This window comes from Rattus rattus, chromosome 18 (assembly GCF_011064425.1).
Source record: "Rattus rattus isolate New Zealand chromosome 18, Rrattus_CSIRO_v1, whole genome shotgun sequence".
Classification (NCBI taxonomy): Eukaryota; Metazoa; Chordata; class Mammalia; order Rodentia; family Muridae; genus Rattus; species Rattus rattus.
In genome coordinates this window covers 42614065-42637434 of record NC_046171.1, presented here as the reverse complement: position 1 = coordinate 42637434, position 23370 = coordinate 42614065, and the positions used below count along the sequence as shown (strand labels likewise).

The following is a 23370-nucleotide window of genomic DNA, read 5'->3' as shown; positions in this document are numbered from 1 at the left end:
GCTGGGGTTTTCAGTTCATGTGGCTTCGATGTGGTGCTCCCCTTTTATTTAAAACTCTACGTGGTTCTGATCCAGGGGCCAGCCACAGCGCTGTCATCATGCTATCCCAGAACTTTGCTGTCTTTAAAAGGCTTAGTGATACGGAAACTTGCTCCAAGGTAAGGAGGGTCTTGGAGGGGGAGGGCACATGTTCTGTGACTATTCATGGGATTGCACACATGGTGAAAATCCCATCTCTCTCAAGAGGCTGTGGAACGGTTGAGTTCATAGATTCTCCCTCTCGGGGGTTGCGGCTAAGGCAGAGCGTCCCAGGTGTGCTGGGAAGAATGGTGGGGCTCTACGATGTTGCTCCCCTCAACTCTTCAGAGAATCAGGATCCAGGCACCCTCTTCTAGCCTTAAGGTTCCTCCCTGATTCTGCCAGTACCCATATGACCAAATTCTTCGTGCTGTGTTGTAGGGTGTTTGGGGGAGCAGTGCCCTGAAGATCAGCTTCTAAGTGCTGAGTGGGCACCTGGCTGTTTCTCCTGAGTCTCCCCCCACCCCTCTGGGCCACATTGATGCTGTCCTGTAGCTTTGAACCTCCATTTCCAACTACAACATGAGAAGCTAGCCCGTACTTCATGGCCTCCATGTGGAGTCAAGAAGAACTGGACCAAGGCTAACATTCTCCAAGACATCAGGAAAAATGGTCCACTCTGGCTTCCTGGGAATCCCCTCAGCCAACTGGAACTCCAAAAGATGTCCATTCCGGTCTTACTTCTCCACAGTGCCAAGGCCCTGAGGCCACAGAGAGGGAGGAGCAGGAAAACTGGCATTCTTCCAGCTCAGGATCAGGGACTACAGAGTCTTTAAGACAGGTGGCAACATGGAGAATGCACACAGAGACAAGGACCTCCTCAGCCCCAGATCTGTCTTGAGCTCTGCTATGCAACAAGGAAAGGGGACAGGGTAGGACGGTGGTGAGTGGAAGGCAGAGGTGGAACAGTAGAGGAACTCCTGGACTAGCTTCTCCCCTCCCTTGTTCACAGGTCCTCCTGTTTTCCTATCTGCTGAAGCCCTTAGATATCCCCAGCTAACACATCTGCCTTTTTCTTCCCCACTTCCATTTGAGGGAGACAATGTTTCACCACAATGTCTGAGCTCTCTGTGTAGAGAAACACTGGCCTCAAACTCAAGCCTAACCTCCACAGACATTCCCACAGTCTTCAATAACCCCTACAGCCCATCACCAGGAAATCTGCCTTTTTTCCAGGCAGGGAGGAGAGTTGTCACAGTGTGCCAGAAAAAGAGGCCTCTCCACCATGACTTCAAAACGCAAAGCCAGGCAGGACCCGGGGCTCTGCCCCTCCCTCCTCTGCAGGCAAATCTGTTCCCCTGGAAGCTGTCGGTCAGGGCTGAAATCTGAGATGAGCTGAGACCCTGTTTAAGGAGGTGCGCCCTGCACCCCACACCCCATAGGGTGAAATTGGGAGATTTCTTTTGCTATGTCACTCCATGGTAGTAAGTGCTATGAAAAAAGAATAAAAGGATCTGATATTCAGGTCAAGGTCAGGAGAAGAGAGGAGTCTGATAAGGCAACATTTGAGGAGAAGCCCTAAAGGGTGTCCAGGAGCATGTAGCATGGACCACGAGGGTGAGGCATTCCGGAAGACAAGGACAGCAAGTGCAAAGGTCCTGGGGTTAGAGTATAGTAGGATGCAGGAAGGCTAGCAGAGAAGCCATCTAGCCTGAGCTAAACACAGGATGAGAGAGAAGCCACCCAGAGTTTGGAGAGGGAGCTGGAAACACCTCACATAGACCTGTGGGCCGAGTAAAGATGTGGCTTTCACTTGGACATAGGAGCCGGTGGAGGATTTAAAGCAAAGGACAAGTGTGATTCTATTCCAGAGTCCACTGTGGTTGGGCTGTGTTGCGGATATGTCTGAAGGCAGAGGAATGGTGTTGGAAATCAGGAGAGGAAAACGAGTCAAGGGTGAGGACCCAGGAGGTCAGTCCTGCTGTCTAGGTCTGGTAGCTGTCTCTCAAGTCATCCCCAGAGAAACATTCTGCTCATAAGTTCACAGAGGACCTGGAGCCCAACAGGTAAAAGACAAGACCTAGACACACACTGTCCCCAATCGGGGATGGCTGCAGAGAGACCACTGGCATCCCTCCCACACCCCAGACCTTACCTGACACCAGCTCGCCACGGTATCCTTGCTTGACAAGGGAGAAGACCAGCCTTGGCTGGTGCGCACAGTCAATGCATGCTTGCACCGCCTGCTGCAGGACAGCCGCAGGTCGCTCGGGCCCCAGGCGCTCCGGAAGCTGCTGCAGCTTCCTCCTCTCCAGGTATGGCCCGGCATCGGCCTGTTTGTTAATGTAGAGGCACACTGTGGGCACAGAGAATACCAGAGGTGAGACGTCTAGCACTCCAAGTACATCCGGTCTGCAGGCTGCGTAGGCGGCAGGGGCGGGATGCAGGGGAGGGGGCTGGGGGGGAGGGGCACAGAGTGGAGGGTGCTGTCTAAGGCAAGGCCTGCATCTGGCCCCGGCCTTGGGAAAACTGCAAAGGGCAGACTTGTGACCGATCCTCCCACTGTAAGACGATAAAAAGGCTAAACAGTTGCCGGTTCTAATTGCCCGAGCTTGCTCTAGAGGCGACCTCGTGGCAGTGAGGAGAAGGATAGCTGGGTGTCCCCCAACAGTGTAAAACTGAACAGAAGATGACTATTACCCCCATACGGGCAGTGTATATAAAGGTATTTTCATCTGAGTAGGTACATGACAAATCTCTCTCCTCTTCCAAGAAAAGCTGGCTATCCCTCTGTGAACTTGCACCAATAAAAAGCTTGTTGCAACACTGATCATTCTAGAAGCAGTATGAGGTTCCTGTGGGACTTCCATTTATAATTCCAGAAAATAATGTTCGAAAACCGCCAGTAATTCCACACCTAAAAGACTTATTTATTTTTACTGTATGCGCATGCGTGTGTTTGCCTATGTATGTCTATGTACCATATGCATGCAGTGTCCTGGGATCTGGTGTCAGGAATTACAGACCGTTGTAAAGCCACCACGTGGGTGTGGGGAACTGAACCCAGTTCCTCTGCCCACATTAAACTCTTAGCCACTGAGCCACCTCTCAAGCCCCAGATTCCTCACACTTTTAACTACTTAATAAAGTAATGTATCTCATTATGAAATTTTGAACATAAATTGTGTTCATCTGCATTTTAACTGTTAATGTATTGTGTATATCTTATAGGTAAGTAACATTTATATAACATAAATTTAATGTTATATTTATATAACATAAGTGTCAGAGTGTCTGTAAACTGATTTTCCATGTTTAATAGATTAATCAATTTTACAATTAAAAGAGGAAATAAAAACCTCACACATCATTTTTTACACTGGTGTGTGTGTATGTGTGTGTGTGTGTGTGTGCGTGTGTACGAACTCACGAACATGCACATGTATGTGTTTGCATCAGGCATGCTATGGTGCACACATGTGGACATCAGAGGACAGCTTGAGGGAATATGTTTTCTCCGTCCGCCCTGTGAGTCCCAGGTACTGAATTTAGGTCACCAAGCACCTGTCAACAAGCACCTTTACCTACTAAGCCATCTCAGGGACCACCATGAGTTCTGTTTCAGAGAAAATATTTCTACTGACAAGTTGCCCAATGGATTACTAACTGTTATTATGTAAATAATAATTGTGTTTATATGAATATAACAATAAATAATGTTAATATAGCAGTCAGTTGGCTGAGGGGCTCTGATACAAGATGTCAGCTGATACACGTTCAACTCCCTTCCGTTCTTACAACACAGTGCATGTGCTCACTCACAACTATTTCACCTGTAATTCGACAGTGATTACCCAACAGGTCAGCCTGACCCCAGACTGCCCTGACATAACGCGTCCTGTCCTCCGCTGTCAGGTCAGCTGCTTGAAGATTTAAAAGTAACAACAATGTTATCATGACCTACATAGAAAAGCCTGATTTCTTCTCTGCTCCCAATGCCGGACCCTTAGCAAACGAAGATTTTCCTAGCTTGCCTCCTGAGAAAAACTGTCTGCAAAGTAAGGTGGAGATGTGATTTTCTCCCCTTCCAGTGGACAGTGAGGCTCTGCCTCATGAGTATTGTTGATAGTGTAAGATAGATTTGAGAGATAGACGTTTTACAAGAGTAAAGTAAAACAGAATGTTAACAACAGGGGTCATATGATCGTCCATGCATCAATGGCCTTCTTAAGTGTTTGTCCTTCCACAATAGGACCATTTCTCCTCAGAGGTCACTGTTTGAGGGGAGTGCTAAGGACGTTAGGGGGTGAGGTGACTAGCAGAGCTTTTGGGATGGTTAGACAGTGACAGCGGGCAGGCACCTCCCACGCGCTCAAGCAAGCCTGAACTGAGTGTTACGGCCTCGCTCATGAAGTAACCAAAGTGCGTGGAGAACGGCTCAGGTCTGCCATCAGGGCTGCGCCATGGAACTTGGACCACAATTCCCTCTGACCACAAGAGTTCACTTCATTCTCCAAGGGCGCCCACTCTCCCTCACATCTCAGAGGCTGAGGTGAAGACCCCCGGCAGTGAAGATCCAAGAGAGGAGGCAGGGTCTGTCGGAATTGAGTGTGAGGCAGTGATGGGGTGACTGGACAGGAAGCTCATTCCAAACGGAGAAAGAGAATATGCTGAGATGCGCGGACATCACGCATCTGCTGAGTGGAATCACGGGGTGGGGGCGGAGGCTGGAAGCTGCAAGTGCTCCCTCAGCGGTGTTAATGGGTTTAGTCTTTGTACTACAGTGGGAGGGGCTAGAAGGTTAAAGGACTCAGTGGGTGGGGAGCAGGGACTGAAATTGTGATGAGGGGCAGTGTATGTTCATGTGCATGTGCATGTGCATACACTACACATGCATGTGCCTTTATAGCCATCTAACTACTGTTACAAGATGAAGTTGTTGAGAGACAGACAGACAGACAGACACTGGAGCATATGGTAGCCACTGGAATCACAAACGCAGGATGGACACATTCTGTAATGCACACTCAAGTGAGCACACTCAGATCCAGCCGCTGCTCTCACTTGTACACCCCAAGGCAGCCAGCTGAACCCAGCATTCACAACAACATTCACGGAGAACGAAGGGGTTTTTGTTTTGATTTCTCGTTTTGTTTTGTTTTTTAATGTAGGAGTGCTCTCTGTCTGCATGTACCCCTACACGCCAGAAGAGGACATTAGCTTTCTTTAGAGATGGTCATGAGACATTATGAGGGTGCCGGGAATTGAACTCAGGACCTCTGGAAGAACAGCCAGTGTTCTTACCTGCTAAGCCACCTCACCAGACTGAAAACAAAGTTTTTAATAACCGAACTGCAGGACAAGTAGATACGTGCTTTCAGAGAATGGGGGCGGCTGTCCTATCTGCTGCCAGCTACCATGTCTAATCTTTCTTTGAGCTATCTCAGGGAAATTTTTCTTCCTTTTCTTTTTCCTTTCTTTTCAGAAACAGGGTTTCTCTGTGCAGCACTGGTTGTCCTGAAACTCGTTCTATAGACAAGGCTGGCCCCAAACTCAGAGATTAGCCTGGAATTAAAGGCAGGCACCATCACACCCACTGAAATGATACCTTGGAGAAAACCTTAGATTCATAAAGTACCTGAGAGATGAAATGACACCCTGCTACTCTAGGACCATTGCCACCAATGTGTCTGTTCTGCAGACATACCTGTGACAGCCTGTGGGACCACCAAGCTGGGGACGGTGGCTGCATCCTGAGGGATGGAGCTGAGGTCAGGTTCCGGAGTGCTCCGTGGAGGTGACAGGGCCAAGGGAGTCATGAGCACCGGAGACTTGATCTGCAAGAGAGTCTGTTTACTCAGCGAATGTCTAGAAATGCTCTCTTTGCCACCCCAACCGTCCGGATGTCTGCTAACTTCTCTAGACTCTCACACTCCTACACCTTTCTCCTCCTCAGCTTTGGGAAAGGAGCTTCAGACTCAAGTTCAAGTTCAAAATTCGTATTTGGATTATCCTCAGAGGATCGATAGCTCTGTACCCTTACATTGGCACTATCAGGAAATGACAGCATCGGGCAGTGGGTGTTTGTGTAGAAACACAGAGAGGCATGATTTGTCAAAACACATGAGCTCCGGAGACCAGAATGCAGACTGCAGGGCAGTGCCCTGTCCACACTCCGTGCTGGGTACAATCCCAGCTGTAGGCTCTCCCTGTATCCACCAGGAGATGGACCATGATGCTTTTCCCATTCTCTAACGAGCTCACAGGGTGAGCACTCTCCGGGTTGCTGAGTAGCTGTTCATTGGTAACTTCCTGTAGCAGACTGAACTGTGTAGATGGGGATCGGAAGGAGCAGCCACCACTGTGAAGGTCTCCCTGAAACTGCACGTGAGAAGATGGCGTTTACACGACTGGAACTGGTGAAGACAAGCCAGGGACATGGAGTCAAGTCACTCTGCACCTGGCACTAGGTTGGGTCCGAGTGATGGACAGCAGTAGAGGGTCAATGGAGACAGATCCGGGATATAATTTGAAGGTGGAATATGTCATTAGCTTCTCCTTTCCACCAGTGATTGACTTATGTAGGGACCCTACCCCAGAAGAATTAAGTCAATGTATAAGAGTGGGGCCCCTGGCAGCAAATGTTTCAAAAGATGTTCAGCGTGTAGACACAGTTCAAGAACCATCGCTCAATCCCAAGCCTCTTTCAAACAATCTCTTGTGGGTCTCATAGAAATGTCAATTTAGATTCTGGGTGTGAGGTAGTATCCTGTTATCCTAATGAGCCCCAGGTAGGACGTCTCTGCAGATCCATGAGCACACTTTGGTAGGCCAAGTATTATGTCCCATTGTTAACTTACACACACACACACACACACACACACACACACACAAACACACACACACACACGCACACCTTAACTTTCTTCTAGACTTTTAGAATGAACTACTAACAGTGAGGGAGAAACAATGCTCCAATGCCATGGATCAATTGAGTAAGTTACCATTCTATTCTGTGAGAAGATGCCATGACCAAGGCAACTCCTATAAAAGAAAGCATTTCATTGAGGGCTTGCATGCTGTTTTAGAGGGTTAGTCCATTATCCTCATGGCAGGAAGCAGAATGACGTGCTGCTGGAGCAATAGCTGAGGCAGCAGACAGAGAGAGATTGGACCTAGCCTGGGCTTTTGAAACCTTAAAGTCCACTCTCAGTGACACACCTCCTCCAATAAGCCACACCCACTCCAAGAAGGCCACGCCCTCTGATCCTTCCCAAACAGTTCCACTCCCTGGTGACTAAGCACTGGAATATATGAGCCTGTGGGGGCCATTCTCATCCAAATCACTATAAGCTTTATGCTCTATCCACCCATTTAGTCATTCTACAGATATGTATTGTCCTGTTCCAAGCCGGACCTTCTCTAGCTGTTTGGTGATACGACCAGGAACAAACCAAAAATTACCCTCAAGAAGGTACTGCTGCAATGGGCCAGGAGAGGCAATGGGCGTAGAATGTGTTATAGAATGTTAGGAAGTGAGTCAGCCAGTACTGACAACGAGGAGGAAAGGCATCTGGGAAAGAGCTGAGGAAGTGAGCTTCGTGAGATGAAAACAGAATGGTGTGGGTCACGTTCATAAGGATTGGATTGAACAAGGAATTCAGTTGCTAGGGGAAGAATATTCCTGTCAGTGAGAGCATCGAGCGCCAAGGCCCTGAGGCAGGAGGAAGGAGTCCAGGGAGAAGTCGGAAAAGTGAAGAAGTGAGATTGGGCTTAGCTTCAGAGGACACGCAGACCTCAGCCTGAGCACCTTTAAACAGGCAAGTAACAATCTTTCTGGTCCCCCACGCTGAAAGCGGCTTAAAGGCAGGGGGGGAGAGGGACACTAACCTAGAGCAGATGAGCGGTAGGTGGGGGCGGGCGGGCAGGGTGGGGCAGGGGTGGGCGTGGTGGGGGGGGCTGGAGGGACTGATGGACGTTTCTGGACACATTTAGAAGGTGGAAATATATCTGGGTAGAAAGAAGTCACAACTGGTTCCGAGGGTCAGTTCAGGAAGGCTGGGGTTAAAGGTGTGCTCCACCACCCCCCGGGGAATATTGAAAAAATTTATCTTTCCTATTGGAATAAACTTAAGAGTTGGGGGTGGGGGAGGGGGGAATGTGAATTAGAAGATAAATCTAACTGTGTCTTGGCGTTTTTGCCTAGGAGGGGACAGAGAACTATCCACAGCAACGGGAAAAGATTTACCCTACAATTCGGTGCCACCTCACACACTTGGGGCAGACACTGTGGGAAGATACAAGGTTGGCGAGCTTGTGGTCACCATGGAAACCAGGAAGAAAGTTCCGTGAAAAACTCCCAAGCAGAACCAGCGAAGGCTCTGAGAGAGACTTCTGGGCATCCAGCTTTACGGGATCACCGTTTACAGTAGTCGGAAGTCAAACGCATGGGCAGAGGGGAACGTCTAGAAACAGAGGGACACAGATACGCGGCACGTTGTCCGTGATATGATGCCGGCATCCATTTCTACCGTCGCGTGCTGTTCTCTTGCAGGCCATTCGTCTTCATTAGTGTTGATTTGCATTTTTTTGTTTTAAAAAAATTAACTTGTTAAAATGGTTGTTTTCGTGGACAAAAATAAAACGAAATGCTCATATGTTGGTTTCTAATGCCATTCTTCAATAAAAGGAGCAGGGACTTCTATCAGAAATGGATGGTCCCAAGACTAAGACGGGGAGTACAGAGGCAGCTGGAAGCATCTCGATATGACAAGAGATAATAAGATATTTACGAAAACAACCAGCGATAGACGTATCTTAAGAAGCAGGATCTGGACCACTCCGAGCCACAGAAAGGTAGTGTAGTGACTTATAATAGCACTAAGTATTATGTAATCGATGTCCACAGGTCCATCTGCTGTACGTAAATGTCTGACAACGTAAATAAGTAAGGGGAACAAATCAATCTTTCATGAACCAAGCATGCACGTCTTCTCTCGCAGGTGAGCTCAACACCCTGGTCTTTAAGGATGTGCATACTGAATGCCTTCTAAATACTGCAGTGTAGAAATGGGCCGGTGACTCCTACAGTGGGGACACCCGACCAAAGCCACCTCAGCCACAGGATCCAAGTCAACATCAGCAGCGGTAGGGACGGTAGTTGCTTCTGATGTAGTTCCCCGGGGATGTTACTTCCCCTCTGTGATCCCCTCCCACGCACAGTCTAATATGTGGAGCAAGTGCTAGACAGAGTCAATTGTATGACGTTCTGTGAAACTCCTCAAAACTGTCCATCATAAGAAAATAGGGAAAATTAGCCACTTCCACAGACAAAAGATCCTAAGAAGACAATTACAGGGTCCCAGAACTGGCTCGTATCAGTCCAGAAGAAGAGGCTATACAATCTTCCAGAAGGCCTATAAGTTGAGAGCTGTGTGGTTTGAATGAAAATGGTGCCCGTGGGCTCACAGGGTGTGGCACTGTTAGGAGGCGTGTCCTTGTTGGAAGGACTGAGTCCCAGGGGTGGGCTTTGAGGTTTCAGATGCTCAAGCCTCTCTCTCTTCCTCTGCCTGTGGAACTCTGAGCTACCTCTCCAGCACCATGTCTGCCCGCGTGCCAGCCACCATGATGATAAAGGTCTAAACCTTTGAACCTGTAAGCCAGCCCCAGTGAAATGTTTTCCCTTATAAGAGTTGCCGTGGTCACTGTGTCTTGTCATAGCTATGAAAACTAAGACAGAAGTCAAGTGCATCGATTTACAGTTGAATTAAGTCTATTTAAAAGGTAATGAGTCCTCAGAGCTTCACTTTGCCCACCCCATACTCGGGTTCATTTGTCGGTGGCTCAGAGCAGACAGCATGGGGATGGTGTCACCTGTACCTTTGCAAATGTTACAAGTTCCGACCCAGGTTCTTGCATTGGTTTACAGACTTAAGGGCGTGAATTGAAAAAGACTTCAAAACGCTGATCTAAACTCCAAGCCTGTCGCACATATGGCTGCTATGTGGTGGGTGACACCCAAAGAAATAAAACCCTGTTGTTGTTGTCTCTTTGTTTTCAAACTGGCTTTTAGTTCACAGCCCTGACAAACAGGATGGCGGTCCCACTACTTCAAGGTTTTTAAGTCAGCGCACCTCCAGGACAGAGGGTTTGCTTCATGTAGCCCCTCCTGTATCTTTACAAAGATCAAGGCGTTTTCCAGTCATGGATTATAAGGGACCTTTGCCTGCTGCCCTTGGCAGAGTTTCTGAGCTGAGGGCCCGACTGAGATGCTAAGAGGTAAGCATTCCCTTTGAAACAAAGAAGGCTGTCCACATGACAGAGTATGGCTTTTTCTGGAAACTACAGTGTCCAGAGGTTATCTGTGTCCTTTCCCAAGGCGACAGTTTTACAGCAAGGCTCAGTGGTGAGCAGACCCCAGTAATATGGTGGCAGGTTCCATACACAAGGACTCAGCCCAATGGTCCAGGGGCTGTGAACTCCAGGGGACTGACATCTGCCCTCTAGCTTGATCCTCCCTTTTCTTTTTTTTCTTTTTTTCTTTTTTTCGGAGCTGGGGACCGAACCCAGGGCCTCGCGGTTGCTAGGCAAGCGCTCTACCACTGAGCTAAATCCCCAACCCCGATCCTCCCTTTTCTATAGCAGACCTGTGTTAGCATCAGCCTCAGAAGCACTCAGATGTCCTACTGTCAACTGGGCTCAAGTCCTGAAGAGAGATGCCTGGGAGGTTCTCAGAGAGACAGAGGACGGACAGAGGCACTGGGAGAGATATCAGCTGCCACAGACCCGGGCCACAGAAGAGAAGCCCTCAGAATCTCTAAGAGAAAAGTGCAACAAAGACTCAACATCATACTGTCACAGTCACGGGATGATCACGATTACAGTGTCACTAGCCATATTGCTACTGGGTAATATTGTTAGCAGTGCTCACTGTGTTAATATATATCGGATTGTAGCGAGTTATAGCTACCCTCTCAGCGTCTTCCCTTGCGAATACTTTCCTCTTTGTATCTGAGGGTAGAAACTACGGGAACTGAACTTGCAAGGAGAGTTGACATAAATGTAAAGGGGCTCTGATGACGGGCATGGCAGAGCTTCCTTTTAAAAAAAACAATTTTTATTTATTCTTAAGCAACTTGTATATATCTAATGCATTTGGATCCTACTCGTCCTGGGTTGCTTTCTCTTCTCCTCTTACCCTCCCCACAGAGCCCTTCCCCCATTCCAACACATCCACTGTCTACTCTAATTTTATGTCTGTCTGTCTCCCTGCCTATCAATCTATCTATCTATCTCTCTCTCTATCTATCTATCTATCTATCTATCTATCTATCTATCTATCTATCTATCTATCTATCTATCTATCTGAGACAGGGTCCTACTGTTGACCCAAATTGCTCTCAAACTCGCAGACTCCGAGAATCCTTCCGCCTCCAGACAGCTAGAAATGCAAACCTGCAGCACGGTATCCAAGCCAAGAAACATTTTCTTAGTAATAAAATACAAGGTCATTAAGGCCAGACCGAGTAAGATCTTACTTAGTCAGTTAAAAAACAAAACAAAACAAAACAAAACAAAACAAAAACAAAACAAAACAAAACAAAACCAACTTCTGGCTCCCAACTGTGCCCCAAAGTTAAAAATCACCAAATTAGTGGCCATTTGGTAAGTGGGGTGAGCCTGTACAATTTACTTGCTACAATAAGAGTCCCGTCATTAATGGTAAAATGGGGTGTCGCCAACTGAAACTGAGGAGGCTGGGTTAGCAACTTTGTTTTGCCAACTGAGAACATTTTAAATTATCACAGCTTTAAAAACTTTCTCTCACCATGTATTTTAGAATAAAGGGTAATCTTTTGAGCAAATCATTTTAGCTTTATGAAACTTTCACGTGGTTCTTATCTTTCCTGTGTCATCTTTGATGGGTGACAGGGTCACGCAGAGATGGGCACCTGGTTTGGAGTTATTCTTCTAGGACATTAAGCTTAAGGCCTATAGAGTCATTCGGGTGTGTGTGTGTGGGGGGGTCTGAGATAATGTCCCATGCATCTTCCTAACTTTGAGGGAAGTAGGCTCACAAAACAGCGGTGGCCTCTTGTTCCCACAAAAGAAATTCACCGTGAGGTAGAACCAGACCTGCTTGCATTGTGCAGGGTCTTTGTGTCAGCCAAGGGACCTATGCTGTGTACCGCTCTGAGATGTCCCTGAATATCAGGCACACTAAGAGGTTTCCCTGAGTGTTGGGGACACTGAAAACCCCCTTGTAGGAGGGAGGAAATGTGCAACGTGAATCAGGTTTGTTCCGTGGGGGCGAACTGCCGTTTTTCTTGGCCCAAGAAACACTGTGTCTGTTGGTAATTTTCATTCTTGGGTCACAGCCCCCCGGGGACCAGAAAGAAGGCCAGAGAAGTTTTACTATGTTTTCTTGGAACTTGGACTTGCTCCCTGGTTCTATGAAACAGAAAACCTGTCCATTCCACCCCTCCCCCGACCTAACGCAATTCCCAGACTCCACCAATGGTACAGGTAGGTGCCTGAGAAGGCACAAGTGCCCAGGCTAGCTTCTGAGACCAGATACACAATCCTAAACTCAAATCATCATGAGCTTTCCTAACAGAGGTTTCCCCATCAGAAAAATGATGGAAGAATTGGTGAAGAAGATCTTTAAAAAATATATACCGTGTGCTAGAGACTCGGCTCAGCATTTCATAGCACACACCGCTTTCCCATAGGACCCAAGTCTGTTTCCAGCCCTCACAGGAGGTGGTTCACAACCAACTGTAACTCAGGAGACACCAATGCCTCTGACCTCTGTGGGCACAAACACACCACACTCACACACACACACACACCACACACACACACACACACACACACACACTCACACACACACACACACACACACACACACACACACACACACACACACACACACACTTTTTAAAAATTGAAATAAGGAGCTGGGAAGATGGCTCAGACATTGAGTGCTGCTCTCGCAGAGGACCCAAGTTCAATTCTCAGAACCCACATGTTGCTTCATAACCATCTCTCCTAGGGGATCCAACGCCCTCTTCTGGTCTCTTCAGTCATCGCACACATATGCTACATACATTCTAGCAAAATCATACGATAAAATAAAAATAAATGACATCTCAAAAAAAGTTAAGAAAACTAAAGTAATTTTGAATAGCCAAGAACCTTTTTCTCTCATGACTGTTTTTTTGCATTTGAAAGGGTTGCAAAGAAGAAGGATAAAGGTTGAATTCATTACCGAATCTTCCACAAGATCTCTCTGCTGACCTAAAATAATTTCCATACATTTTCCTAATTCTTGAGAGTTAATTGCCAATTTGCATTTTGGTTGCAAAATTCAGGTCTCAAGATGGAAACTCCAGTTTTACTTCATGGAAACTATGTGGGAGACAACTACAAATTCTCTTCTAAAGCCCGGAGGCTGGCAGAAAACAAGTTTCTCTTTTTCCCTCAGTTAGCCAGTCCTTCACAATCTGTCATAGACGGGGGCTGGCCCCTGGGTTGGGCGGGGTCAGACGGGGGAGGGGCTGGCCCCTGGTTTGGGCAGGGTTGTAGGATTGGGGTTACGTCATGGGGGGGAAGCTGTCCCCTGGTTTGGGTGGGACTGTAAGATTAGGGTTATGTCATAGTCGGGGAGGGGGGGAGGGTGCTGGCCCTTGGTTTGGGCGGGGTTGTAGGATTGGGATTACATCATAGGCGGGGGGTGGGGGCTAGTTTGGGCGGGGTCAGTTGGAGGCTGGCCCCTGGTTTGATCGGGGTCGTAGGATTGGGGTTACGTCATCCGTTTCCCACCCACAGCCTCTCCCTCCATGCTGTGAGTCCTTACGATGCTCTCAGGTTCCTCATTGCTATAAATCTGCCTCTTCGCAGCCAAACTTGACATCAGCATCTTTTATAAGCCGAAAACTATAATCCATCCCCCAGGAGTCCTGTGCTAAATCTCTGTCCAGAAAAATCAAAATCTTATTACATCTTTTGACACTGGCCTACTTACGGCATTACTTTAAATGTCTCGGGAATGTCAACTGCTTTCACAAAAAAAAAAAAAAAAAAAGACAAAAAAAAACCCACCATAGATGAGGAATACGTTCTACAAGTGGCTTCAAGAGCCACCCTGCTGAGAATAGTCAGGGGACAGCTCAGCCCCTGACACTCATTTAGATGCAAGCTTAGCAATATGTGTTTAGCAACAGTCCTAAAATCTGCTCAACTTACAGCTTCCCCATCTGCTGTGATTCGCTTTCTCCACTTGTTAAAAAAAAAAAAAAAAAAGCACACAACGTGTGCCACGTTGTCCCGACGAGACCTTGTCCGTCACATGCTCTTTTGAGAGACTTATTTCTCAGCCTGAGTTTGCCCAGGCCCCGTCTTCCACGGGGTTTAACAACACAGCTGTGCCCAGTCTCCCAGCGCCCCAGCCCAACATGATGGGGACCAGGAGACATACCTTGTACCTGGGTTTCCGTCCTCTCTTCTTCGGGATTGTCATTGCTGGCACGGAGGCAGAAGAAGCAGAATAAAGGTTATGCACTGCCATCTGCACCCGCGTGGAGTGAAGTGGAGGCCGGCCACGCTTCCTCCCTGGGACCCTCTGGGTCTGCATTTCTGCTGGTGCCAGGCTTACTGAATGAGGAGGCAAACCGCACACAGGCAAGAGAGGTCCTGGGAATTAGTCCAGACAGAAAGGAAAACAAGGTTGGAAATGTCTGCTTGGTTTTCAAAGCACGTAGATCTGATAGTGATCTGTGCACACCTACCACTTACAGGAGAAACATGGCGGCACCCGGAAGTGAGCCAGGCACCACTAGGCTGCAGTCCTGCTAAGTGGAGAAGACAGTAGATTCCCGGATCTAGACATACCTGAGATTATCACCAGTGACTGGATGCTTTCACGGCTCTATTCAATGTTGGACTAATAAAATCGTATCATAATAGTATCTAAATACTATGCATGATCTTCTACATTTATAATGTTTAATGCTACATAAACTATATTATGTTAATAATAAATATATAATATCATATTAATCATATTAATTAATATTATAACAGCATATTAATGGTTGGTATGCAATTATATGACACATGAATAACGATTATAATTATATTGCTAATTAATATATTGATAAATTAAATATATAATATAATTGTATTATATTTAATACTATTGTATTACACAAACTCATCCATCCCCCATATTTACTCTTATTCCTTTGGTTGAATTACAAATTGTCATCGCCCTTTTTAACAATATAAGTCAATTTTATTAAAGACATGATATCCCTCAATCAAAACGTGGACGGGAGTTTGTACATAGAAGTTGTTCGCTTCACCATTATTTAGAATTGCAGAAATAAAATAGACACAGCCCAAATAACGATGCGTAAGGGAACAGCTAATACATCCACAAACTAAAACCGGCAAAGAAGTTAAAGCTGCCTTTAGCAACACATTTTTCATAGCACGATGTTGGGCAAAGTAAGCATCCCGCGCATAAACGATGCATAAAAATGATCCCAACTATGCAAAAATTTTTATATGGTAAAATAAAAGGAAGGAGGCTTGCTAAAAGGTCACTAAAGATGACCAGACTGTGGGCAACGTTCTTTGTACACAGCCCCCCTGCACGCGACCGTGACCTTAGCATAGTTCCGACAATATTAATCATAAGCTGCTCGAGCAGAAGTCCATAAATCTGCAAGCAAGAGGCCACCGACAAGACCATGACCCAGAGCAGAGGAGGTGGACGCTCAGAGGTCAGATAGCCGGCTCGGGCGCGAATGTGTCGGGTGGGGCCGAGCTTTAACTCAGGGACGATGTTAGGTGATGCAATCCAATTCTACAGGGTAGAGGAACCTTCCAGAAGAAATGAGAGGCTTCTTCTGAGAAGCCTGCAGTGGGTGTTAGTAGGGAAGCTCCCCGTACCACCTTGGTGGGGGGGGGTCAGGGAAGCAGAAACTACACCGCATTACTCAGGGAAGAAAAGGTAAAACACTAGAAATTCTCTTAAAACACAACAGGGGAAGATTTGGTTTTGGAAATATCATATTTGGTGGATAGGTTTCATTATATATATACATTATACATATATATGTATATATGTATGTGCATATATATGTATATGTATATATATGTATGTATATATATGTGTATATATATATATAAAATGTGAGGGGTTGAGCCTTGTGTGTGCTAACCAAGCACTTCACCAGTGAGCCACACTTCCCACTCCATAAATACAATTTTAAAGGAGGAACATTTTTACTCCCCGAATCTATAAATAGAATTTTAAGGTAGAAATATTTGTATTTTACAGACTGTTGAATATTTCAGATAAAGAAAAAGGCTCGGTATAGAGAGTTCCTCTGTGGTTAGGAGTAGGCAGAGCTCTTCAGAGAACGCAAATACCCACCTCAGGCAGTTCACAAATGCCCGCAACTCCCCAGGCCTCTTCTAGCTTCTGCGGGCACTGTTCTCACAAACATAAATCCTCACACACGCACATATATAAACACATAGTTACAAATAAAATAAGATAATTTACATAAAACACTCAGCCTGCTAAAAATATCTTTTTTCTCTGTGTTAAAAAACCTATATTACTGATTCTAAGATAACATATTAACATATTAACATATTCTAACATATTAACCTTATTGCAATACAGGTGCCCCTATATCACTTCAAGCAAATCAGAATTCTTAGTAAGGCATAAGAAAATGACGCGTTTTGTAATTGAATACATCTTAGAGTCAATAAATTATGATCACTGTATAGGAATCCATAGCATAAAAATCTATTCCTGGACCTCGACACCGACAAACCTCCCAAACATTCACTGGTACAGAAGAAGTCAAAAGCACAAAACTAAGAAGATCTTGTTGGGTGAAAGTCAGCCTCATTTTGACCTATGGCGATCAAAGATCTGCTTCTTTATAATGAGTTTAAGTTTTCAGAAACAGGTGGTTTTCTTATTGTAGGCTGTGTTTCTGCACCTTTCTACTTTGCCTTCTTCTTTAAATTTTATTTTGCTTTATGATTTTAGTTTCAGGAGACAAGGCCTCGCCATGCAGTCCAAGCTGCCCTCCAACTTAGGTTCCTTCTGCTCCAGTCTCCAGAGTGCTGGGAACACAGTGTTTGGACAAGCCTGTCTTACTTCGCCTTTTGTGTAGAGATTAACAATGTGTCTAATAGCATCAGTGTCAAAAGGGAAGCAAGAGAAAGCTTAGGGTTAGGAGCCGAGCAGAAATCCAACTGCTACACTGTTCATACAGCAAGGTGAGGCTCTAGTTCCATCCTCAGCGCAATATAAAAAGGCAGGCATAGTAATTGTGCTTGGGGTCCCAGCACTGGGGAGGCAGAAACAGGTATATTTGTTGACTTGGTGCACTGGCCTGCCAGCCTAACCTAACTAGTGAGCCAGTTCCCACTGACGGACCCTGTCTCAGAACTAAGGTGGACAGCATCCAAGAACCAACATGGAAGGTAATTGCTACCCTTTACATTCACCTAAACACATGCAGGTCTGTTCCTGTGTGCACACACAGACACACACATAATAAGTAAATAAAATGCAATAATCTCTAAGGAAAATCAAGTTTAGAACAATATGAGTTAGCAACAAAGTTTCAAATAGAAGTAAACCTAAGAAGTCTTTGACGTCTAACAACTAAACTTAACTTTCCTTACATAGTTCCATATAACAAAATCCTTTCCTAAAAAGGAAGATGAAGAAGAAGAGGAGGAGGAGGAGGAGGAGGAGGAGGAGGAGGAGGAGGAGGAGGAGAAGAAGAAGAAGAAGAAGAAGAAGAAGAAGAAGAAGAAGAAGAAGAAGAAGAAGAAGAAGAAGAAGAAGAAGAAGATGCTATTTATTCAACTAATTTCCTTTCCCCTGACATTTCACCTCCTTCTCGTTGAAGAAAGACCATGCCTCATACTGCCTCCACAGAAGCGCCAGTCTTAGGCAGTGTGACAGCCCTGCTGGATAACTAGTCTGATACGTAAGTTTATGCTAATTGACAAGCCATTGTTGGTGGAGCTGTAGGTAGTACAGAGATGGGAGTCAGAGTCAGAAGCAAGAAATAGCCAAGCTTCCTCATCCTACCATGCCCGGGTGGTTGCTCATTTTACCTACGAATCAAGAACAGGTTGTAGGCTTATATCTTTCAAAACCTACTTTTAATAAGGTTCTTAAATGCTTTAGCTGCCCTTCTAGCCCACCACCCACCAGAGATAGTGGGAAGGGAAGGTTAATAGGGAAAAAGATGGATGTGGACCTCTTTAGAAGTAGCTCTATGGAGCAAATCCAATCTGCATTGTCAGGATATCAGCAGTTCAGTTCCCACCAAAGCAGCAGTGGCAGCTTGATTCACCTGAAAACACCATTCACGACTCAGCAACGGCAGTTCAATCCAGAAGAAACCACAAGGCTCCGCCAATCAGCCTGAGCCTAAGGAAGTAGCAAGAAGCCACCAGAACACCACCAGAAGTTCTTTGGTGACATTTCTCTCTCTGAAATCATGGCAAATTATGGCCAGCAAAGGGTGGCAAGGCGAACCAATACCAGACAGCGTCGTCTACCGTCTAATGGGTGATATTTATACCCTTTCCAAGCATCCTCTGTAGCAAAACATATGGTGCCCTTTTCCCTGGCTGTTTCTAGAAAAACACTACGTGTCTGTTCTCAGCAAAACACCCTCCCACATGTCTGCTTCAGCCAAAACTTCCTCTCATAGGAAAGTTTCCAGAAAAACATCCCATGACACAACTGAGTCTCCAAAGAAAATGGAAATTTCCACTTCAGTGGGTTTCCCAACGCTCATCCCAGTCAAATCTAATGCTAAGTACCAAGGATACTTGGTTGGATAATAAATGAATATATCAGTACCACAGGGTTCCTTTAAATGTCTCTGTAGGGTTATTTTAGAGTTCAGAGAATGACCAGTAAAGCAACTGACTTTCAATAACAGGTCCAGACACTTTGGAAAGTGTGTGTGAGGGCATGGGGTGGGGAATGTAGGTCCCCAAAATCTCCCTTCCCAAAACTATGGTTTGGATAGAAAAGAGAAAAAGAATTAAAAAAATTATAGTAAAGATAAGGAAGTGTCTCGGCTTTGGAGCACTGAGAGCAAGACACAGGAGATTTCGCTAGGAGAATAGAACTGTGGAAGATACCATGACATTTTATCATGCTTAAACATGGTTCAGTGGTAACAGAAAAGGCAAATATTGAAATATGCAATAAAAGACTGCCATCCAGAAGGAAAAGTTCCTCTGGATATAAGGATAGCCAGATGTAGTGATGCAAGCCTCTAGTCCTAGCATTTGGGAAGCAAAGGCAAGCCAATCTCTATAAGTTCAAGGCTAGCCGGGTCTACATAGTGAGTTCTAGAACAGCCAGAGCAACACAGTGAGGCCCTATCTCAAGCAAACAAACCAAAAACATAAAAAAAAAAGAAAAGAAAAGGTAGAATGAACAAATTCTAATGAAAACAATTTACTTAAAAATTATTGAGAAAAAAATTTAAAGACAACCCAAAAATAAATGGCTAAGGTCCTTCTTTGCAAAATGATTTATAAAGGTGAACTACTAAACATCCCCCAAAACAGCCTTGATTTAGTGTATTATTTCTAACTCATAAGATGGAATACATACTGACTTTAAGCATGCATGAGTACGAAAGTGTGTGTGCATGTGCGTGCATGTGTGTGGTGTGTGTGTGTGTGTGTGTACAAGAGGGCACATGTAGGGCTCTTCTTACAGTGTTTGCATGGCTTTATGTAGGAATCGTCAGTGCTTTATAAACTAGTCTAGGTCTGGGAAAGAAAACCCTCAAAAGTCTGGAGGTGGTCACCCCTGAGCAAAGAAACTGCAATGTGGTTTTTTTTACTTTGTTTTGTGTGTCGTTTTGCATAGTTTGAAAACTTTAAATCAGAGACAAATATGCAAAGAGAAAAATGAACGATTCATGAATGAGTCTCATTCTCCAGAAGCTCTTTTGGAAACCTTTACTCTTTAAAAAAAAAATAGCCTTTCATTTTCTTTGTTTTCTGATGACGTTACATCCCAAGACACTGAACACCACTGATCATTGCTTTACTATCCCAGACAAAAGCAGTGAAAGGGAGTTGCTTTGAACGAGGCTGAGAGCACCTGATTTACAGCATTTGATGTAAACATTACTCAGAGGACAATTTGACTGTGTACATCCATTTAGCAAAACGCTAGTGTGGGTTTCCAGGTAGGGCCTATGACCAACTGAGCCATAGACTTTAGGGAGTTTTATAGTATCAGACAAATAATCCCCCTGCTGAACAGGCCTCAGACACAACCAGAAAATAATTGGTTACCATGTAACAGTCTCACCACTATTGCACTGGCATCTCTTAATGAGATGGCAACATTGTAGTAAGCAGGGTCCACAACTTGGGCTCTCAAGAATGTTAATGGCTTTTCACCCTTGGCTTTGGTCAAAGAAGTCTCTTTTTGCAGTGGGTAATAGATAATGCAGTCTCATAACTGAGATTCTGAGAATTAGAGACTATTAGTATTCAGTTCTAAATGACATATCAGCCCCTTCAAGACCTGGGTGAACATTCTAGAAGAGGGGGCAGAAAGATTCTATGATAATCACCACCTATAGAAAAGCAGGCAATAAAAGCAATATAATAATTTTGAAATAGTATAAGATTATATATAATATTTACCTGTAAAGCTATATGTGTGTGTATATGTAACAAAATAATAAAGTGAAATGCTAGAGAATCAGAGATAGAAGAAATCTGTTCTGCTAGCAGAGTTGGGGTGGGTGGATGGGAAAATCAGAGCATGGCGTCATGACCTTCTCAGGCAGAATTACCTAGGCTGGTGGGTTGGGCAGGGATATTTGAGGGTTGTATGAAGGAAAGGTGGATAAATTAGACAAGGAGAAAGATTCATGGCTTTCTGTCGTTTCTAAAAGTACCAAAGACAGCAGGTGCAGGATCTCAAGTCTTTCCTGGATTCTCCTGTTAACTACAGGGAATGGGTTCCTGACCACAGTGTAATGGTCTTTCTCGCTAGCGTTTCAAAACATTACAGCAATCCTATTTCATCTTGCTCTGAGGCTCCATGCTGAATTCACTGTGACCCAGCGTCTTTTACATGCAGCCTTCAGACGCCTAATGCCCTAATAGCTCTAGGGATTTAGGGGTATACAGGAGGTGCTTTCTAATGATAACGTCTCCCTTCGGCACTGGTCAGTCATGCTCAATGCTACCCAAAGAGCTCAAACTTCAGAGATACTTCCTCTTACTCACCTCTCAACTACACCCTCCCCCATTGTCTGACTAGTAATATTCTCACGTACTGATTAACGATGGTTTTCACAGTTCCTCACTGTGTCATGCGCCTAAGTGTGTGAGGTACATTCCTGGAGGCTGCAGCCGGCGTTCCACTTCTTACCCTGCTCTTCCGCCTCTGGTTCAGTTTTGCACCTGTAGAGTGCACCTGACGCCTGTGAGGTGGCAACATTGTGTCTATGTTGTTTTTTTTTTTTTCGGAGCTGGGGACCGAACCCAGGGCCTTGTGCTTCCTAGGCAAGCGCTCTACCACTAAGCTAAATCCCCAACCCCTGTGTCTATGTTTTTATGGGCCAAAAAACATATCTATTTGGATAGAAGTGTGTTCGGTATAAAAGAGCACTTGGAAGATCAACAAAACCTATAGACAGTGGGATGAAGACGCAGCTCAGTGAAAGAATGATTGTATAGACTATGCGGTGCCCTGGATTCCATATTCAGTTCTGCCAAAACAAAATAAATATGACAAAGAATGGGCCCAATAAGGACTGGAGAGATAACTCAGCAGTCCAGAACACACACTCCTTCTATGTGCACACAGACACACACATGCACATAATTAAAAATAGAATAAATCTTTATTAAAAATAAGGAGTAAAGGGGTTGGCGATTTAGCTCAGTGGTAGAGCGCTTGCCTAGCAAGCGCAAGGCCCTGGGTTCAGACCCCAGCTCCAGAAAAAAGAAAAAAAAAATAAGGAATAAAGACAATAATAGAATCTGTTAAATTGAGAAAAATGCGTTCTTTTTAATGCATGCTTTTCCCAGTTCTGACAAAGTTTAGCTAACTGAAGCCAAAAATCAATACATATATTTATTCTTAGCATTAAAATTTTACTCTGTGATATTGTTCTCCATGTTTTATTTATAGGATAAATATTTCATTTATTTTATCCTATAAATAAAATTAAGAGTCTTTTGAGGCAGCTGTATTCATATTGTGCAGGACAAAGAAGGGTCAGGGTTAGCTTGACTCTGACTAGTGTAGGGCAAGGGTGGAGGAGTTGAGGGTGTGAGGAGGTTACTAAAGAGCAAAGGGGAACAATGTAATGATGTGTGTCTGCAGGGACAGTAGTAACATAGCAACCGGGATACATTACGTGTGCAGCAATACATTCTTTTCAGTACACAGAAGTCTTAGAGAAGTGAGCCCAGACGTAACTGTAATTATTTTAATATAATTGAAAGGTAAGCAGGATAAAATATAATTTCTTTTAGCTGGCCTCATTCATGGGAGCGAGAACTCGTTTATAGCTTTTCGTTCCACTAAGTTCTGGTATGCACCGGCCTCTAGAGTCTAAATAGAGAAGGTAAGTGTACTATGTTGTGAAGATGACGACTCATCCTGGAAGAATAGGAATTGAACCCAGAGCAGAAGCAATGGTCAGCGCTGGTCCCCACAACATAACCAAGGAGAAAAGGGCTCCAGAGGAGCTGGAGGACATGAAGCTTCTAGACATGCCTAGGAAATAGAAGGAGATCTCAGGCCCTTGGTGCCTCCTTGCCCACAGAAATAGCATCCTCACAATGATGTCAGGGAGGCGAGGTGGCAGTTGCCCTGGGTCTTTATGCTGGGCCACATGCTGGGGAGGGAGAAGCAAGCAAACTCAGCTACCGTTGGCTGCACCTACTCTCCCTCCTGATGAACAACCCAACTCCAGTGATGAATGGTAGCGCCGCCAGGGGGATAGAGAACCAAAGGTGATTTGCATCAGAGGAAGGAGGCAAGAGGTCATAACACAAGGGCAAATGTTTGCAGTAGGGTCTTACACCCTGCAGGATTTTGAAACCTCAGAGTAGCTGGAAATGTGGGAGACAAATTGCCATACAGGGCTTAGCTGTGTCCTAACTCTTCTTCAGTCCCCTTGGGCAGCCTAGGAACTTCCTTATAACTACCTTTGCCCTCAGGGTCCATTGGTCTAGACCTGCTTCTCAGAAGATGAGTCTGAGGTAAGAGAAGCAGAGTGTAAGGCCATGAGAGGC

The 23370-nt window shown here is 45.3% G+C and overlaps 1 protein-coding gene across 1 annotated transcript in view; it reads right to left on the bottom strand.

Annotated features, from left to right (window-relative positions):
- The window catches only part of Scml4 (Scm polycomb group protein like 4), a 90320-nt gene that overhangs the window by 25265 nt on the left and 41685 nt on the right, over positions 1-23370 (bottom strand). The window contains 3 exon segments of the mRNA XM_032888868.1: positions 2174-2374; positions 5726-5855; positions 14498-14712. Coding sequence (XP_032744759.1) covers positions 2174-2374; positions 5726-5855; positions 14498-14712 — 546 coding nt within the window.